Source organism: Osmia bicornis, chromosome 3 (assembly GCF_907164935.1).
Source record: "Osmia bicornis bicornis chromosome 3, iOsmBic2.1, whole genome shotgun sequence".
NCBI lineage: Eukaryota > Metazoa > Arthropoda > Insecta > Hymenoptera > Megachilidae > Osmia > Osmia bicornis.
The window spans coordinates 14,432-33,423 of NC_060218.1; the positions used below are offsets into that span (position 1 = coordinate 14,432).

The following is an 18,992-nucleotide window of genomic DNA, read 5'->3' on the forward strand; positions in this document are numbered from 1 at the left end:
GGAAGATCAATTTATTTACTCAGAGGGGCTATAAGCATGGTTGCAACTTTATATCTTATCTTCGACGTTTGATAGGTGGTACATACTCTATTAGAGAAGAAAACTCGTTTAGAGTGTACATACCACCTTCGTATGCGTGCCTTCTTTTTCTTTTTTTTTCTACTTATTTTTCTTTATCTTCATTTCTTCTTGACGGTGGCAATTTTTTACCTTGCAAATGAAGAAGATGGAATGATTTCATTAGCACTTACTCATAATGTTATCTCTCCTGTATTACTCATCCCAATATCAGTATATACCTACGTATGTATAACCAATGTTTTACAAAACATTCTGACCCAAGACTTTCAAGACTTTCAAGACTTTCAAGACTACTGCAATTTTCCGAACTTTCAAAGAGCACTCGCACTTTAATTGATACAATTCGGTTAAGCCTCAAGTGGAGGAAAAGTGACATAATGTCAGTTAAAATTGATCGCACCGATTATTAACCCATCGTTGGGCTGCAACTCCAAAGATAGAAAGATAAGAAAGAATGAAAGAAAAAAATCTTACATCGTCTGACCTGGATTCGAAGTTTCGTAGTGATGCGACACATCGCTGAGGATCGCAGATGTTCGCTACACGATCGAGTTAATAAAACTGGGGCCAAGGGGTATGTGTTGGCGACAGGTAGCAAGCCTCAGAAGTGTCTACTTGCTCCCCCTCCAACCCCTTCGTCGCGTTTTGCCCGATTCAAAGCCGTTGATCTCTTCATTGCCAAGCGGAATCGTCTACGTCTAGAACTTAAGGACGCGGCTTCGCTGTCTGTTAATTGACCTGGCAATTTCATTCCGACCAACTTCGACCTATCCCTGTCAACGTTTAACCGTACCTTTACCCAAGTTCCTCCTTTACAGCGTTTCAAGCCGACGCGACGCGACGACGCATCGTCTACTTACCTATACGTGTATATGTATGTATGTATGTATTCGTGTGTTTATTGGGGGTGGAGTTTTTCAAGGAAAAAATCCTCGATACTTTTCAGAGTTGTTCAGCTTGAATTGATGCGATTGCTCGTTTGCTAAAATGGAATAGACGATTCGACTAGATTCGACGTGATTATGCTAGACGAGCTAATAGATAGTTATCGAATGATTTGATGTAATAAAACGCGCCTCGAGCAGCGGTTCAAGTAGCAACAATTTTGTTTAGTTGGTAGAAACGTTCGACTCTGTACATACATATATGTACCTAGATACATTTCTGCTTTCCGATCGTAAGGCTTGGGGGACTTGTTTGACGTAGATAAGCATATTATCGACTGTTCAAATTCACTGTTGGTATCTGATAGTTTCTTAAGATTGGATGGGTAAAGTCTAAAATGCAGCAAGGCTTTTCTCACAAATATGATAGGTGATTCATAATTTGTGAAAATTATTTTTAAATTTACCGATTGACGTTATATCGTTTTGAAATATTCTTTGAAATTGTCGTGAGTAGAAACGACAATTTGTTGGTCGCGATTTTACTGGTATACATATTGCGATTAGTCGTGTCATAACGACAATTGGATTTGTAACACGTGTCGCTTATCGAGCAGCTTAAGATTATTTTATTAGACGCGATAGAAGATACACGAATGGTCTCTTTCGTTCCACGGCAAGGTAGGTAGGTAGGTAGGTAGATAGGTACACATAACGAGTCTCCGAATATTCTCAATTGTACAGCTGACCGACCCCACCAGTGAAACGCTATCTCCTGCTGGTTCTCACCATCGTTCAGCCGCTTACGAAGCCCAGCAAGGTCTTATATTGTACTTGTCATTATACAGTAGAACATCCCCAGTATTTTGTAAACCAACACTTTTTTCGCTTATAAGCTGAGATTATCGAACGTGTCTAAATAATTTTGGACAGTGGCGGTGTTCCAGCAACGCACCATCATCCCTTGGTGGGTTCTTGAATTGTGTCAGGTTCGCAGCAATAGAAAACAGAAAAATAGGAGTGATTAATAGTAATCGACACAATTTATTTACAATAGAAAAACATATCAGATGTATTATACATTTATTATATTATGTATAATTCTAGGCGAGTTAGCCTGACCTTAACAAACTCGCCGCGCGTCTCTCGCCGCCTGGTATCCGAATAGTAGTAAATGATCAAACGCCACAACTAATCCATAATAAACGTGCACTTATCTAATAAAGCTTTCAAACGGTACATAATGTAACGATGCAATGCAAGAACACTCGTAGTAATAACTTATAACGTAAAGTAAACGCAAGTAAACTAGATAAGAAAATACATAAGAAAATCCTCTTCGATCTGATGCATTTTCTCCCCATCTTGTAACAGAATCTCTACAGAATCGATATTATATTACATAGAAAGGATTAGAAATTCCCGAAATTCGATATCGATATCGCTACTTTAGGGAAGTTTATTGCAATATTGATCGTACGTATACGAGGACATAAATATGCTTCCGTTTTAAAAAACGATGCATAATATGCTTCTGTTATTTCTCGTTTGGAGATTGGCAGAAACGTTTCCTTGCCCACCATATAGCTGCGAGAGCAGCAGCTAGAAACCCAATTCCAGCCACTATGCCCATAGAAATTGCCCTGTTTCTACGATACGCTGGTACTTCCAAACTAATCCGCTCGCTACTCGCTACGTCGTCCGATACTGATACTGCAGACACGTCGAATGTGTAATAGCTCTCACCCTCTAGTGGTTTCACTGGAGAAATAATTTTTATTTATCTCTGAAAAAAGACATTTTTCCGCTATCAATTTAATAAAGAAGAACAATCACCCAAATAGTAAGTGTCGGTCGTTTCCGCTCTTCCGTCCAATTTTTCAGATGGTCCTCGGTACCATCTGACCGCGTATAATCTCAGCTGATCTCTTCCATAAGCGGGTGGTTCCCAAGTGACCAAATAGCCCTGCGCTGTCGCTTGAACTCGAACGTTTAACGGTGCTCCCATTCTCTCGTCTATTAAATTGAAAATATTACTCTCTGTTATATCTATCAACGGTAAAACGAATAAGAGGTTAAACAAACAGAAGTGATTTTACCTATAGGGCTACGGTACTCTGACACTGAATTCTCATCGATGTTATCTGAAATATGTGTGTTGAACAGATATTATTCTATGACAATTATATGTAGTATGTAATATATAGTATATAGTATATAGTATGATACAGAAAACATACGGGGCTGTGTAAATATCCGAAGTGTTTTACTAAACATCCCATCACCGTGTTTGTCCTGACTGAGCACCATAAACTCGTATTCGCGTCCGGGATTCAAATTGTTCACGGTCGCCTCGGTGATTTTTCTTGATACGATCTTCATCGTTCTCCATTCCGAGGTATCGGTAGGTCTATACCTAACAATAGAAATAATATCAATCATTATTACTATGTTCTCTAAGCTTTTGACTGTTGGAAGTTTCTTTATTTACCAGACCGAATATTCCATCTTTGGTCTCACGTATCCCGGTACCCAAGTTAAAGTAACCGCATTATTGCTACTGTTGGCGCTGAGGTTGTACGGTGCCCTCGGAGGAACGTTTAAAACCATTAATTCCGTGTCTGCCACCACAGTTGCTGCTTCGTTGCTAGCTGCACATTGATACAATCCTCTATCCTGCTCTTGAATTCGGTCGATCGTTAAATTGCCACCGATTACTAGCGTCCTGTTGCCCCTTGCCACTGGCGCACCATCCTTTTAAAAAAAAAGAGCAAATTAAAAACAGTAAGACCCTGAGAAATGTTCGACGAACAACGTGTAAAGTGTTAAGTGTTAAGTGTTAAGTGTAAAGTAATGATAATGAAAAATACCTTGTACCAAACAATTGCCGGTCGATGAGATTGATCGCCGTCCCTGGCGTCGCAGGGTATCTCCAAATTCTCGCCCAATTTCCTGATGTACAGATGCTGAGGGGTCATGGTAAACACTGGCGGCCTCTGCACAATCTGTCGAACAATGTTCTCAAATTAGAAGGAAGAAACGCTTGAGGTCGAGGCTCGCTTAACAAACAGCAGACTGGCCTCGCTTCGGTTTGAAAACCTTACATTACAATTGGAAAATAAAAGAACGACTTAACACTCGTCTGCGAATAGTCAATGGACTTGAATGACCACGTCGTCCTTTTTTCTTTTTTCTTTTTTCTTTTTCTATTATATGTACTTGCCACTGTAATAGATGGACTGGGCCCCTCTGTACCAAGTTCGTTGTACGGAGTGCACGTGTAACTTCCGGAATGCGTCTCGTCTACCTTGCTGAAATACAAAGAACCGTTTCTTCTGTAGAACACTCCCTGAACGTTGTAAGGATCGAAGAGGAATCCATCCTTTTCCCAACGTAGGTTCGTCAGCGGTGGATTTGCCCTAAAATGACAGTCTAGAAGGGCTGGTTTCCCGTATGGTAGGTAAACTTCACGGGGAGCGTAGATAACCTTCGCCTTGTCTGAAAGAGCGATTAAAAAATCGCTGGTTCAAGTTTAATCGCGTTCGATTTCGAGGATCTACATAAAGTAGAACGGGACGAGGACAAGGTTTCAGGGCGTATGATGATGATGATGATGATGATGATGATGATGATCATTAAACTTTCGCCTGCAGTGATTTCTATTACCGTGTCGTTATCGTTGGTTATCGTATTCTATTCGGTAATACCCAACATTACGCCCGCGTGATTATTTCATTTCCTGGACGAAAGTGTGCGATCGAGCTTTGCCACGTTATTCCACCGTCTAATATCTGTTATTCGTCACATTTAGGCTAAATAGATTTCAATTCACCAAAAAATAATTGTGAAATTTTAATAATAACCTTAATCCATGGTGATCGATCGAGCTGAAAACTTTTCAACCTTACAAGAAACACTGCCTGCTGACTGAGATAGTATGTACCTACATAGATATAGTCTTTTTTGTAGATATTTACATTGTACATTAAGAAAGGCTGAGGCGCTCTGTTGGTCTCCAGTTTCACCGGTCACCACACAGGTGTACTCCCCTAGGTCACCCATAGCTGCTGAATTGATTTTCAACGTCCCATCCTCGGCGATGGACGTTTTTCTCTTGAGATCCTGTAGCAACAAATCGAGCAACAAAAAAACTTTACTTTGCTTTACGTTGATTAGGAAAAATAAAGAAAAGCGAGTAGATATCGAATAGAATTACCTCGATTTCCGTGATTTCCACACCCTCACGGAACCAGTTGACAACAGATTTCTCTCCTTTAGCGACGCAGTCGAAGCTGACCGACTCACCCTCCATCACAGTTTTGTTGACGGGCGGAACCGCCAGCAGAGTTTCGCCTGGAACAGACGTCGGAAACGGCGACGCACCTGGGTTGAACGATTTAACGAGTCTGCCCGGTTTCAGGTTAGTGTAAGCATCAGCAGGATTATATGTATAATACTTTTAGAGTACCTCGTTTAGTCGTTCATCGACAGCCATATTAATCGTTTTAATTTACTTGTAATCGCAGCGATTACAATCAACACGTGTTAATCGATCCAGTGCACGTTAATAATTTCACTCTCGTTTATATTGTAGTATTAATTCGATTTAGTCATCAAAGCTAAATGACCGATCACGCGATATCGTGTACTCAATCGTGAACGTTGTTAAATTAGCTTTGCGGTCACATTGTTAATCGACGCGTTGAGTTTTAGCGATTTGTTATTTCGAATCGGTGCGTGACAGAGGCATTGTGCCGTGCCGTTACGGAAACAGCATATTTTTTTTTTTTTTTTTTTTTCTTTTCGACCATTTTAGCATTGTCGTTCATCAAACGACAGTACCGATTCATGTTCCTTTTACATTGATCGAACTCGTTTCGATTTTACTATAATAGAATAGAAGAGGTCGTTAATTTCGAGATAGACCTCGTTGCTCCTCGCGATGACTCAATTCTCCATAATAGTTTAACAGAATTCTACCGACAAAAAGCAGAATTCCGGTTAACGAGTGATTCATCGGTAACTCTGTACAGCTACGAAGAGGGTCGATTTACTATTTTACCTTAAACGTGATGCTTCGTCGATTCTTTGAAATGTTTTAGACGTTTAAATTGTCAAAGTTACTCTATCAATCATAGTCATTTACGTAGAAATTTAAGTAGAAAACATCAGCCCTTAAAAGATTCTAGGATATATTTGTATAATGTCAGCTTAATTAGACTTTCCTTCGCGAAACTTGCTTTTAACTGGAAATATTATACCTGTACATAGGTAGAACGGCAAAGAGACGTAAAATAAGGATTACGAGTTGAACGGTTATTTCCTGTTTACCGAAAATTCCGCAAAGATTCGCGGCTAAGAGCCTCTTTGCTTCGTCCAGCGTTAGCGTTCGTAGACCAGCTTGACCCAATTCAGTAGTAAGGTCGGTGTTAGTCAGTCGGCGCTTAACTACGTTAATTCCATTCGCCACTTGCTGTTATCGAATTAGCCGATTAACGGATACGAGAAAGTCCGCGTGACCTTACCATCTATTCCGAGATGGAACCAGGTTCCGTTGTTCCTCGAATTCGGCGTTCTATTCGGAAAGATCACTCTGCACTCGTACCATCCTTGATCGCTCTCACGGATGTTGGTCAGATTGATGCTACCCTGGCCGTATCCTCGACTAGCGGCGTCTTCCAACAGGTGGACGCGACCCTCGTAACCCAGACCCACCGACGGATGTCCGTTGTACCATGAAAAGATCGTTCGTGACTGAAACGATCGTGCGATTGATCGTATTAACATATTGTATAATTATTATATTCAATTCAATTTGGAATGAAATAATTGGCCAGAGTAAAGTACTCGATCCAACTTGAAATTCATTCATTAAGTAGTACTATGTAAACGACGTTACAAAACACCTTCGAGCTAATTTATCGACTTCCAACGCTAATGTACTTCCAACACCTATGCGAGGTCAGTTAAAGACAGTCGATTTCATAATCGTTGCTTGGAGACTTGAACGTTCGAGGGGTCTGTGAAACGAATTAGGTAGACTTTATTTCTTTTCTGAATGGAGAAGAGCAGAGACAATAAGTGAGAAGTGAGTGACACATGCGTCCTCCGGTGAAAATGAAAAACAGCAGAGGCTGGCTAACCCTCGCGGTCAAAAGGAGGCAAGCGAAAAGGCCGCTAATCGTCCCTAATCGTCTGACAATGCGTTAGCAGTGACCCACTGGTTCGGACCCCTCGTGTCGCGGACTAGCCGTCACTAAATACATATAATGCAGCCTTGCGTTCCGTACTCCAATTACCATGTTCGACAGACAGAGAGGGAGCCGTGCACCTGTTTTGCATACGCATCAGGGACCAATCAGGTTAAGTTCCACTTGATTTTATGCGGTAGCCATGCGCAACGCTCAATCTGTTTCCGGTTCGCGGCTGCACGCGCCTCGAATACAACATCCGCGAAAGAACGACGCGCTGCGCTGCGCTGCGCTGCGCTGGCAGGAAATCAACGCGATGCAATGGACCGATGTTCATTTAACACTTATGATCGAATTTTTCGATCAGTGTTTTTAATCAAAATACTCTCTATGTATTATAGGCAAGCTAAAATAAAGGCTGGAAAAGTGTTCATTTCAGGACGAAATTGTGCTAATCGTAAACCACATTATCGTAATATGTACCTATGTAGAAATGCCGTGAAAGATATTGCGCGATGCATCGAAATCGAGACGAAATCGAATGACGGAAATTGAGATCGATCTCCACAAGCTTACTCTTCTCACGCAGATTGAATTAGATACGAAGAAATCGAATCGCCTACCCTACCTTGAACGACCATTTTTTTACGCGGATGAACCCGTGCAATCTTTGGCTATAGCCGTAGCCGCGGTTCTGTGGCTGCGCGCAGATTAATCAATCGACAAGCTTCGTATAGCTTAAGCAACGCTTTTTAATTGCGCTAATCGATCGCGTGTCGTCCGGACTTTGTTTTCCGTGGGAAACAACGCGACGAAAACTTTTTCCTTGAAACGAACGATCGGTTTCCGTCGACGAGGTGAACGTGTATGCATTTCGACCAGTCGAGGTCTCTTCCTCGATCGACCGCAAAACCGCGAAACCAACAAACCACCTGAAGATTCCTTTCTTCCCGCCACGACGGAATATTACTTATTTTTGCATTGCGTAATTAATCTATCAGGATCAAGAAGATTATTCGAGCAGCCCGACAAATCAGACTCTTTGATTGTCAGTGAACAGTGAAAAAATTACAAAATTGCAATTCAGTTCAAGGACACTCACGTCACGGTTCCATTGAAGGATATAAGGGATCGGTGTCTCGTGCGGAAAGTCCAGATCGCAATTGAACACAGCGTATTCTCCCACTCCTGCGCTTAAATAATTCGGCTCATTGTCTTCCTCCAGGATCAAGCTATAACTGAATGCTGAAAAAGAAAAAAAAAAGCGCGGCATCAAATCGCCTGACAGAATGCTTAGATACGCGAATAACCTACATATGTACGTATGTATACATATTACCAGATGATTGAAATCGTTACTTTAACCCCTTGCACTATGCTGAAACTCGGAAAAAGCCAGGCCAAACACGGCCGCTCGAATGGGGGGGATAGGAGCCGAAGCGACGCAGACCGAAATGTCGAAACTTTGGAACTTCGAAATCTCGATCACGAGTCAGACTCGTGAAAATAGTGCAAGGGGTTAATTTCGCATATTTTATAGAATTTCTTTCCTTTCCTCGTATCCACCGTACACACACTGTGTGGTATGTTAAACAATTTATGCGAAAACTTTCTGTTCCACTCGGTGGAAAAGAATTATTGTGCTTAAAAGAAGAAAATGAAAAGAAACGCGCCCGATCGTTAAGCAGAATTTAATCAAGCAACGATATCTCTCACCTTGACAGCAGAGGAAGATCCCCAGCAGCTGATGAATCCTCGTCGCCTGGCACATTTTCTCACAGCCGTGATCGTCCTGTCGTGTGTCTACCGACGAAAGTAGCGCGTGTACGCGATGTCAGAAGCAAGTCACAGCTCGCGACCGACCACGACCACGACGACGGCGAACGGAACACGGTAGCAAAACAACACATCTGTCATCACCCACACTCATCAAGCATCGGCCACCACCAGCGTCGATTAAATGCCACTATCGCGATCCTATCGAGGATACCTTCTACAATCGAATGACACTAAGCAATCTATGGACCGTTCAACGCATCCTTTTCGACTCTTTTTCTCTTTTCTACTATTTCTTTTCGAAACGTTTCACCACCGTTCATCTAGTCAACGTTCATCCTCGAATCACTACTTTTCTACCTTCTTCGAAATCACGAAATTTCTCTTTCGAGATGATTCTTCGAGGTGTGCTCCGCCGTGGAACGTTCGATCACCGAGTGGTCCGCTGGTTGCGGTGATAATCGCTCCGCCTCGCTCAATCCGAGCGGATACGACGCCGAAGAGCAGCAGTAACGAGCAAACCTATGGGTAGGGGTAATGTTAGTGATTGGAGGAGGGTACGAGGCACGATTTTACCTTCATCCCGCTGTATGTTGTAGCTTCCATGCTTTTCTAGCACCGTTCCTCTTCTACAATCGTGACACACCCACCATCGAAACGCGTATAGACTACTTTACCGAACAACGATGGATCTTGTTTCGCGGTAAGGTGAACGAATTTATTATATTACCTTTACTACCTTTATTATTTATGCTATACAATTGTAAATGGTTAAATCTAGAGGGGTACAATTTTATGCACCTTACCGCATGCAATTCTATAATAGCAAAGGTAAACGCTTTCAACTTATCAGTATAAGTATATTTTTATTTAGAATCGTTTCTCGCCTTTCATCGGTGAACGGAAGAATTACCTTTCCATTGAGCCCCTCGAATCCCTGTCCTTTCAACGTCGCTTCGTGGTTGAAGCCGATTCAAGGGAATTAAGGGATTCAAGCGAGGATCTAAGGTTCAAGCTGAAAGTGTGTGTGTGTGTGTGTGTGTGTGTGTGTGTGTGTGTGTGTGTAGAAACGAAGAGAGACTTTACGACGATTCTCGAATGGTCCTAAATTTAGCAACGTTTCATTGCATCGATTCGATCTGAATTTCTCGTCTTCTTCGAAGTAAGTGACAAACAACTTAGCACGATAGATGTAGCTTTTTATTTCAACGATCCCTTTTATTTGTCCGCCCACGTCGCGTAATTATTACTGCTGATGGCGCTCTCGTAACGAAGACGTCGACTTCCGGCCGCGGATATTTACCAGCAGTGTGCCACGTTCGTCCACTTCACGGCTCCGTTTTTCGCTTTAAAGTCTTTGCGAGCAATTAAAACGCTAAGGAAAATTAGATCGCCGACTATCTGTTTCGCGGCAATTTAAGGCGCTTGTCATTCGTGATAAAGCTCACTCGTTTGGCTTTTAACAAATTTAAGAAGAAACCAAAGATTCTCCAGTAAACTTAATGCTTAATCATTTTCATTCAACGATAATTGAGATGTTGAATGAATTTATGCATCAATCTGAAAAGCGAAAGGGCCAATAATATGATTTAAACGAGCGTGTTCCATTTCCAGATCAAATCTCGATCAGTTCGATGACGATGACGACGACGACGACGACGACGACGACGACGACGACGACGACGACGACGACGACGACGACGACGACGACGACGACGACGACGACGACGACGACGATGGCGACGAAACTGCATAGAGTCGCGCGCCATTTGCGTGGGTGACCTCAGATTACGTGACATCCGTCCCTTGCCGCATTATCAGACTGCCCACAGCCTTGTCACGCTGTTGAGATAATGGATCCATTCGCATGGATCACGATCCAGGATTGGACGTGCCCGGGACACAGGAAATAAATGCGTGCATAATGATACCGACCGTATTATTTCATCGAGGAACCGTGAAAGGGAACAACTTGTTCCTGGTCCACCTGCCATGCTACCAATAGGGATCCTCTGCTGCATCATTTTTTCAGATGAATTTTTCTTTTTCCATCAAAAGATATCTCAGTTAATATACATATAAATGATTTCAACCCTTAGGTCACGATATACGATTAATTTGTAAGGTCAGGATTGAAGTAGTTTAAAGCAACGCTCGCACGATTTCACTGCAATACTAGTCGACTCGAACGCTCCAATTTTTCGCGAACTCGCAACGCTCTGTATCGAGGGAAATCATGGAAATTGCAGTAATTCCCGGTAATCAGTGCCGTAGACGCGTTGCGCAAATGCCCCTTCTTCGCGCGTTTAATAGCGAGTTAGACGCGGCAGTAGTATGTATATAGTCTGTCAGACTGAGATTCCACGTTCCTTGTCTCCAGCCTACGAAAATACGAATCCTCACGCACTGGCCTGATTACGTTGAATTGGCAATGATCTCGTTGCCTTGGCCAACTACGATCTCTTGTTTCATCAATCAGCTGGGGAAACAAAAAAATAGGATAGTTTGCCAACGTTGATGAACTTTTAATGGACAATGACCCATACACGAGAAAGATGTTGTGTATGAATCCTTCGAACTTTGTTTTTCTGTCATTTTCAAATGATAGAAGGGAACTAAGGTGAAGGAAAACTTCCTGCCATATAAAGATTTTCACGAGAAGATTTTTCCTTTCAAATGTCGCTTTATTTTTCATTTTATTTGATAATAAATTGTCTACAATTTGTCCTAGGTTAGTACGTCTTGGAGTTCTCGTGGGGAGAGGTTTGCGAGAAAGCACAGGTCGATCAATAAAACGGTGAAAAATGTAGGTGAATAACGAGAGTACTCGCGAAGCTGACTAACAATGAGAGAACGAAAACGCTTCTCTGCTTTTTTATCTCACGCACTCTCCATCTCTCTTTGTCGCGTGTCGCGCGTATAGAGAACAAAAAATAGACGATACGTGAAAAAGTATCGAAGACAGGAGGTTGAAGATGATTCGATTATAGAAACAAAAATTGCTGGTGAACGAATATTTAAATGAAACATTACGATAAACGTTCATTTTCGAACGAAAACTTCACCCTTTGCTATAATCCGTCCTTTACGCGCGACCATCCCGGTTTCTCTCTATTCCATATTCTGAAGCAATAATCAAATTATTCTCTGGGACATTTTCGTCGGCCTTTCGTGTGAAATAACGCGATCCATTTCTCGCCAATCGAGAGTTCTGCTCCGAGGGATGTGAATTTCACTCGCCACTACGAGAAATAGCCAGATGGCTTTCAGGTACGTAAAGTGCGAATACCTAAATGAATCTCTTCTGGCGGGTAAAGGTGCACATTCGCTCGAATTTAAAATAAATAACCCGAAAGAAAGGTAAACGCCGCGAACGCAAAGAAATCCGTGAACAAGAAATGGATTAGAAGTAGAAAAGTAGAAGAAGAAGAAGAAGAAGAAGAAGAAGAAGAAAAAAAAAAAAGAGGATGATGATGATTACAACGACAACGACGACGACGACGACGACGACGACGACGACGACGATGATCACGATGAAGAAGGATGTTTAGGAACGAAAGGAACCAGACGCAAAAAGAAATTAATAAACGTTAAACACGAACAAATTCACGATTCAACCATATTATTCAGTTTTAACACGCGATCGCGCGAAACCATTGTCCTTTTTCTTCGTATCGTTTCCACGTGTATTCTTCGTCTCGATCATCTCTGTATACACACACGTATATATATAATTATTTATGTATATATAATATATATATATATATTCCTTGGTAAAATTTTCTGTCTCTCTTTTTTCTCTCTGACTCTTTACATGATTTTTTTTTTTTTTTTCTCGAGGCATACGATTGCGTTTCAACGTACCATTCGTGGCAACCTACGATCGTCGAGAATCCACATCTTCATTTTCCTCTCGATTCAGCGATCGTTCACTCTCATTCTTTCTTTCAGCGCGTATTGAGATCGTTGTATCTAACTATGATATATCTATACGTTACTTATACGCCTATGTCGATTGGTTACTTATTCTTTCGCGTTCATTTTCTTCGGACGAGGGATCAGTGGTCGTCCCAGTGGGGCAGAATTGCAAGAAGTAGCATATTTTCCAGTTAAAGTGGCGAATATTATACAAAAATTATTTAGAGAAAGCAATCCCGTAACCTTAAAATTTCGACTTTTCTTCTTGATTCTTGGAATTCCGTCTCACTGTGGTTCAAAAGGTAAACGTCGATCCACGAAGACGATCGATCGACGCACCCTTTTATTTCTTTTATTTTCCTACTTTTCTACGCGGTAGAATCGTGAGTTGTCCTCAGGTTTGATGCGAAAGGAGCGTTTTATATATGTATGTAATTGAGATCGATCGAGGTACCATTCAACGTACAAAAAAGAGATTATCGATCGACTAATATTTGTTGCTATTGAATCTTCGAGGAGATACAAAGCTACCGCGTAGATCGTGATACGGGCTTGATCGAGACGCGCCTTTAATTCGATTACTATGATACAACGGGGCAACGACCGATCGAAAATTACGGCGTGGCCCGATCACGAACATATCCCCCCTCGTGTATTCTCTTCCATCTCGCGATTCCACGGATGATTAACGGGCTAATTAATTTAACGAATTAGTTGTCGCCGCGTTCGTCGATCTCGTTGATTAATACACTACACGCTACGTCGTTTACGATGTACAATATCAATTAATTATCAAATTATTAATTCAATCATTAGAATTACTTTAGAATATTGGTACTCTTTCGCGTCACCCCCATGTTTCAACATCTGTTTCTCCGATTCGCTCTCCCTTGCTCTCTTCTTCTTGATACGAATTTTAATCGCACATTTCTTGTATCTTTACATATTTTACCGTTGTTTCTCATCGTATCCCATTTGAACGTCAATTATACGTATTTCAACGATGGACAGAAGACATTGGTTTTCTATACATACAGTGGGTGGTTTGGAAAATTTTTAATTAAATTTTTTAAGGAGGTAACGACGTACCCATTTCTGTATATTATTTAACAATTATTTTCTATGTTAATTTCGTCTATCGTTGAAACAAGCTCTCACATGTCTCGCGTGTCAATCATACAAGCGTGCATTCTTCCTCGCCTCTTATTCTCGTTACTCGTTCCTCGGACTCTATTGCTCTTTCGTATACACCCACGCACAGTCTGTCATTCAAATACATCTCAACGAAAATTATACAACAGAGTGTCCTTCTGCCTCGACGGGATATACATATATCTATATGTATGTGTGTGTGTGTATATATATATATATATATATATATATATATATGTATATATTATATCCGCGTCGTTTGCACTCGTCGGTGTTTCGCGATTTCGTCAAAGAAAGTATAGTTGAATCGTGAGTAGGGCCCTCGCTAATATATTTATAACAATACAAGTATGTATAGAATATGTGGTACAATATAAATAAGTGTTTGTACTATAAAAGACAAATTGCAAAGAAATAATAATAATAATAATAGAAGGGGAAATTAAAACGCTGAGACGGCCCGAGAGTATTCGATTCGCTGTCTCGCGCAACAGCCGATAAAACGTAATAAAAGAAAAATGATAAGAATAAGAAGAACAAGAAGAGTAAGGAACGAAAAAGAAGAGGGAAGTTGCTTTCGATTCAAATAGTCTCGCGTTACGGTATTCGTGAGATAAGTTTAGGTCGCGTTTAACTCGAACAATTAGCCCGTTGATTTGTATCCTCGAACACTCCGTGGGCCGTATACGAGCCTCGAATCTCGACTCGAATATGATTTTTGTTTATACATAGAACGCGTTTTGGTGAAGAATTAGATGGGTCTCGAAGAACGCCCTCTCTCGCGTGTATGCGCGTGTTTCTGTTGCCATTCTCGCATCTTTCGCTCTCCCATTCAAAATATCTCTCTTCCTCACACATACACACACAAATCTTTCAAATTTACACGTGTATCGGGTCGATGTGACTTGTTTTTTTTTTTCTTTTTTTCTTTCTTTTATATGTATAACTTGTGTACGCGTGCGTAACATTTTTCGTTACTAATGCACGGATCACGGTCGATCACGAGCGATGCTTGCATACGCGTGTACGCTTCGCGATTTCATATCCCTGTGGCTTCGGGGCTTCGGGGCTTCGGGGCTCTGGTCTATCGTCTTGGCAGTTCGCAAAAATGGCGAAGGTTCATGCCGATCGGTGTAAAAAGGGAAAACCTTGCGAGCGCGGGGGTTCCTTACGAATCTCGCGAAGAAGAGGGTCGTACACACGTGTGCACGCAACGCATATCATTGACCGTGGGTGTCGTTTCATAGAACCTTACTTAATCTCGTTTACGTTGCTTAAGAAAAATTATTGTGCCGATAATATGTTGGGTCGCTAGCGAAACCCTAAACAGGCAGTGCAGTACGAGTGAGTCCTTAAGCAATCTCCAGGCAAGCTTCGGCCTAATATCACGTTTCGAGTCCATTGCTCGTCAATAATAATTAATTCTTTTTTGCTTTTTTGGTTGTTTCTATTCAAATTTCTCGCGCGCGCGCGCGCGCGCGAGTGTGTGTGTGTGTGTGTTTGTGTATATATATAGTATGGTGATTCCATCATCTTGACTTGATTCTTTGTTGCTTGCTTCGTTTTCGGTTTCGTTTCAATGTGTGTTTATGTGTTTCTTGCTGTTCTTCTTATCGAGTGTTTGCATTATTACTTACAATGTACGGTTAAGATTAATCTTACGTTTCGTTTAAAAGGTATACGAAGCACGGTACACAGTTTCTTTGGAATATCATACCGTCGTGTCTTGACATTCTTCTCTGAATTTCTTCGTTTCTCGGTTAATCTCAATTTCATCTTTCTCTACCGTGTAGGTGAAGAAAAATCATCAGAACCGTCTGTCGATGATATTCGCTGGATTCACTGGATTCTTTGGAACGACGATCGTGAAAGACGTTCTTCCTTGGAATTGGCAACAATCAGACTCCGACGATCTGTCTTCTTAACGTAGAAGAATTTTAACCACGTTAACGTAGTCGCGTTGGCGAAAATTTATGTATCCTGAGCTGACGCGACGATTGTAACAGCCTTCTTTGTTTGTATAATGGTTGCCCAGCAGATATAGAATTGACTTGAAGTTGCCTACACTGGATTCTCGTACGATGATCCTCGTTGTGCTTGAACAGTTGGTCTATAAATCACAGCGACGCCGCGCCGCGACGCCGCATTCGCAGTTCGCGTTTGCATTAGCTTTCGTCACAGCCGGCTGTTTACTCGACGTATCCGCTGATCGGAACTATAATATTTTTTTGAAACTGAACGACGCAGCCTAAAAAGTAGTCTAAAAGTGAACAGTGCCGTCAACAGGCGCTCTCCAGGTGCGCGCTTTGTCTTCTCCTCGCTTGCCGTTGCCGAAACTGATGAAACTCGGCCTTCATAGCTTGCACCCTTGCCTCGATGTTGTCCCTGGTGTACCTCGGCGGCTGATGATGAACCGTGTGCACCTGGTGAATGTGCGGCACGTGGATGGTGTGTATCTGATGCACCGGTGGTCTCTCCTCCCTGGTCGGCGTGGAGGCGGACGTTGGGGTAGGTGTACATGAAACAGGGTCGAACTCGTAGTGGCCGTCCACGCTGCCCGCGTCCATTGCGTTCTGTATGTGCGTGTGCCCGACTTTAGCCTGATCCTGAAGCTCGAGCCAACGACCGACCAGAGGCGGCGGTGGAGGTCTGTAAGGTGGAGGTCTCCACTCGGCTACCGTGCTACCACTCCTCGAGCTCTGGTTCTGTTGCGACGTGTTTTTACTACCGAAACCCGAACTGCTGGACCTGCTTTCCGGCGATGTTTCCAGATCCGGAGACGCAGCCAGCTCTGGTGCAGATCTGGCGTGCCTGGCGTGCCTAGGAGGTAGCCTGGCCCTTGGCCTGCCGGCCGGCTGAGGTGGCGAGGAGGTAGCCAACGGCTGAACCGGCACGAATCTTCTCGATTCGGCATGAATCGCCTTCAAGGAGGGCAGTTCTTGACTGTATCGCTGGTGCACGGTTCGGAGCTGCAGGTAATCCGGCGGGGTCGGGAAGGAACGTTCACCGGAGGATGGCTGCCTGACGGAGCTGAGATCGCTAAAGTACAACGGCGTCCAGGGTACCTGCTGACCGCTCGGTGAACTAGCCAGAAACCTGGGCGACGAGATCGTGCAGATCGCTGGCGCTATTCTAGCCAACGAGTTCACTGTCCCGTGATGATGATGATGATGATGATGGATGGAAGGTAGCCCTCCGATAGACACACCGCTACCCTCGGATCTAAGACTGAGCTGGCTGGTGCCGACCAACGGCCTTCGCCAGGACGATTTGAGCCGCTGTTTCGGAAGAAATCCACCGTCGTCGCTGCTCGACGCATCCAGGATGCTGTTGTTAGCCGAGCTGAGCACCGAATCCGCTACCACGAAACGACCGTCAGCCGCGCGTGAGATCTTACCCAACGGTCGGCCGCGGCACGAGTCCGGGGTATCCGGACTCAGGATCTCCCGCAGGAGATTCAGACCTGGTACTCGGCTTTTTCTAGGTCTGTGAGCAGGACAAAAAACGCGTTACAGACATCGCAGTGGTGACTGGCGACACCGACAACCCGGTCAACACGGTCGGAGCGAAATCTTTGTGAAACATTAAAAATTAAAAATTAAAAATTAAAAATTAAAAATTAAAAATTAAAAAGCCATCGTACTTTGACGCAAATAGGTAAATCTTCTTCTTTTTTATCTTCTGACAATTTTAATATATTATATGTATGTATAAGATTATCATACGAAGATGGAATTGAAAAATTACCGTTTCAGGCAATAGCTTCTTTTTTGCGTTTTAGATAGTTTGTAAAGTAAATTGTATAAGTTGATTATTTTCCTCCAACGATGTTGAACGCTTGTCGTGTATAGTAAGAACGTGCAACAACCACGTAAAGGAAAAAAAAAAAAACAACACGCAACGTTAACACGAACAGAAAGGAAAACGAGGAGCTAGGAGAACAAAATAACGAAAAGGCAGACGTACAAAGTTAAACGTACATGATAATTATTAAGAATTAATTACGTGTACGTATAATAACGAATAATGGATGCAGGCGGGGGAGGCATGCTCATGCGCATTCCGGTGCACGAGTGGTCGGGCGTGAGGTGGATCGTGGGTGGGGTGGGTGTGTTGCCAGTGAGTGGATCTTTCTCTTTTTTTCTTTTTAAATTTTTTCCTTTTTTTGTGTGTGTATATATGTAATTTTTTAAAATCTTTTTTTTCTTTCTTTTTTTTTTTCTTTTTTAAAGATCTCTTTATCCAATATGTTGCATTTTTTCTTTTCTTTGTTTTTCTTTTTTTCTTTTGAGTGATAGCAATCGTGGATTTAGGTGCTCCGAAACTCGTCACCTTTTCTCCTCCTTCGGGTCCGGCAGCAGGGAAAGATGAGGGAGAGAGAATGTTGTAACACAACGATTACATTCACAAAAAACAATATCGTGGCGATAATAATAATAAGAAATATAATGCTAAATAACCGAACGTTACTTTCTAGGCGGTGGTGTTTAGGGAGCAAATAGATAACGCACGGGGTTCCCATGGCTCACGCGCTTTTCCCGGCAGGCATCGCGAAGCGGAAACTTTTGGTCCTTTCCGTCGAGCGTTCTCAACGCGATATACTTCAAAGAAAGGAAAAAGAAAATCGTAAATCACGATCGATAGTCGACTGACGTGACTGCACGTTATACGGAAACGAACGAAAACGAACGAAAACGAACGAAAACGAACGAAAACGGAAAAAAAAAAAAACCAATAAATGTAAGTAGGTACGGGTTAGTGGATCGAAAGAGGGTCTTTGTTCGACGATGCAATTACAGGCTGAGTCATACGATTCGCACAGCTTTTAATTGTCCTTAATCGAAGATTGAAAATAATGGTGAAGGAAAATGCTGGCTGATGTAACAAGCTCTTGTACCATTTTCTTTGTTATCCTCAATCAAAAAAGCAATTGTAATCCGTACAAATGACATGACACAGCCTGTACAGAAAATTGAAACGATCGGAAAGA

General features: G+C 42.4%; 2 protein-coding genes across 12 annotated transcripts in view; both read right to left on the minus strand.

Moving 5' to 3' along the window:
• Positions 1-1,989: 1,989 nt before the first annotated feature.
• On the minus strand, positions 1,990-9,420 carry LOC114876097 (protein borderless). 2 transcript variants are annotated; one of them, XM_029187172.2, is made up of 12 exons: positions 8,873-9,420; positions 8,259-8,401; positions 6,491-6,719; positions 5,182-5,318; positions 4,943-5,087; positions 4,189-4,463; positions 3,836-3,970; positions 3,457-3,719; positions 3,206-3,381; positions 3,065-3,109; positions 2,802-2,981; positions 1,990-2,726 (listed from the first exon to the last, which is right to left on the minus strand). In XM_029187172.2, exons 1-12 carry the CDS (start codon positions 8,925-8,927, stop codon positions 2,503-2,505), a joined length of 2,007 nt encoding a protein of 668 aa, XP_029043005.1. In that variant the 5' UTR covers positions 8,928-9,420; the 3' UTR covers positions 1,990-2,502. The 2 variants fall into 2 exon arrangements, with proteins under 2 accessions (XP_029043005.1, XP_029043004.1); XM_029187171.2 differs by having other exon boundaries at positions 5,182-5,348.
• A 3,117-nt stretch (positions 9,421-12,537) lies between these two features.
• Positions 12,538-18,992, minus strand: part of LOC114876095 (protein turtle) — a 134,877-nt gene continuing 128,422 nt past the window's right edge. For all 10 annotated transcript variants that reach the window (XM_046285169.1, XM_046285168.1, XM_046285170.1 and 7 more), the window contains one exon: positions 12,538-17,488. In XM_046285169.1, the coding sequence (XP_046141125.1) occupies positions 16,282-17,488 (1,207 nt within the window). In that variant the 3' untranslated portion in view covers positions 12,538-16,281. The remainder of the gene's footprint in view (positions 17,489-18,992) is intronic.

Coding starts and splice junctions, on each gene's coding strand:
- LOC114876097 (XM_029187171.2), bottom strand. CDS start 8,927: ATGTGCCAGGCGACGAGGATTCATCAGCTGCTGGGGATCTTCCTCTGC. Junction 3,110..3,205: donor TCGGATATTTACACAGCCCC/GTATGTTTTCTG, acceptor CACATATTTCAG/ATAACATCGATGAGAATTCA. Junction 2,727..2,801: donor GACCGACACTTACTATTTGG/GTGATTGTTCTT, acceptor TTATTTCTCCAG/TGAAACCACTAGAGGGTGAG.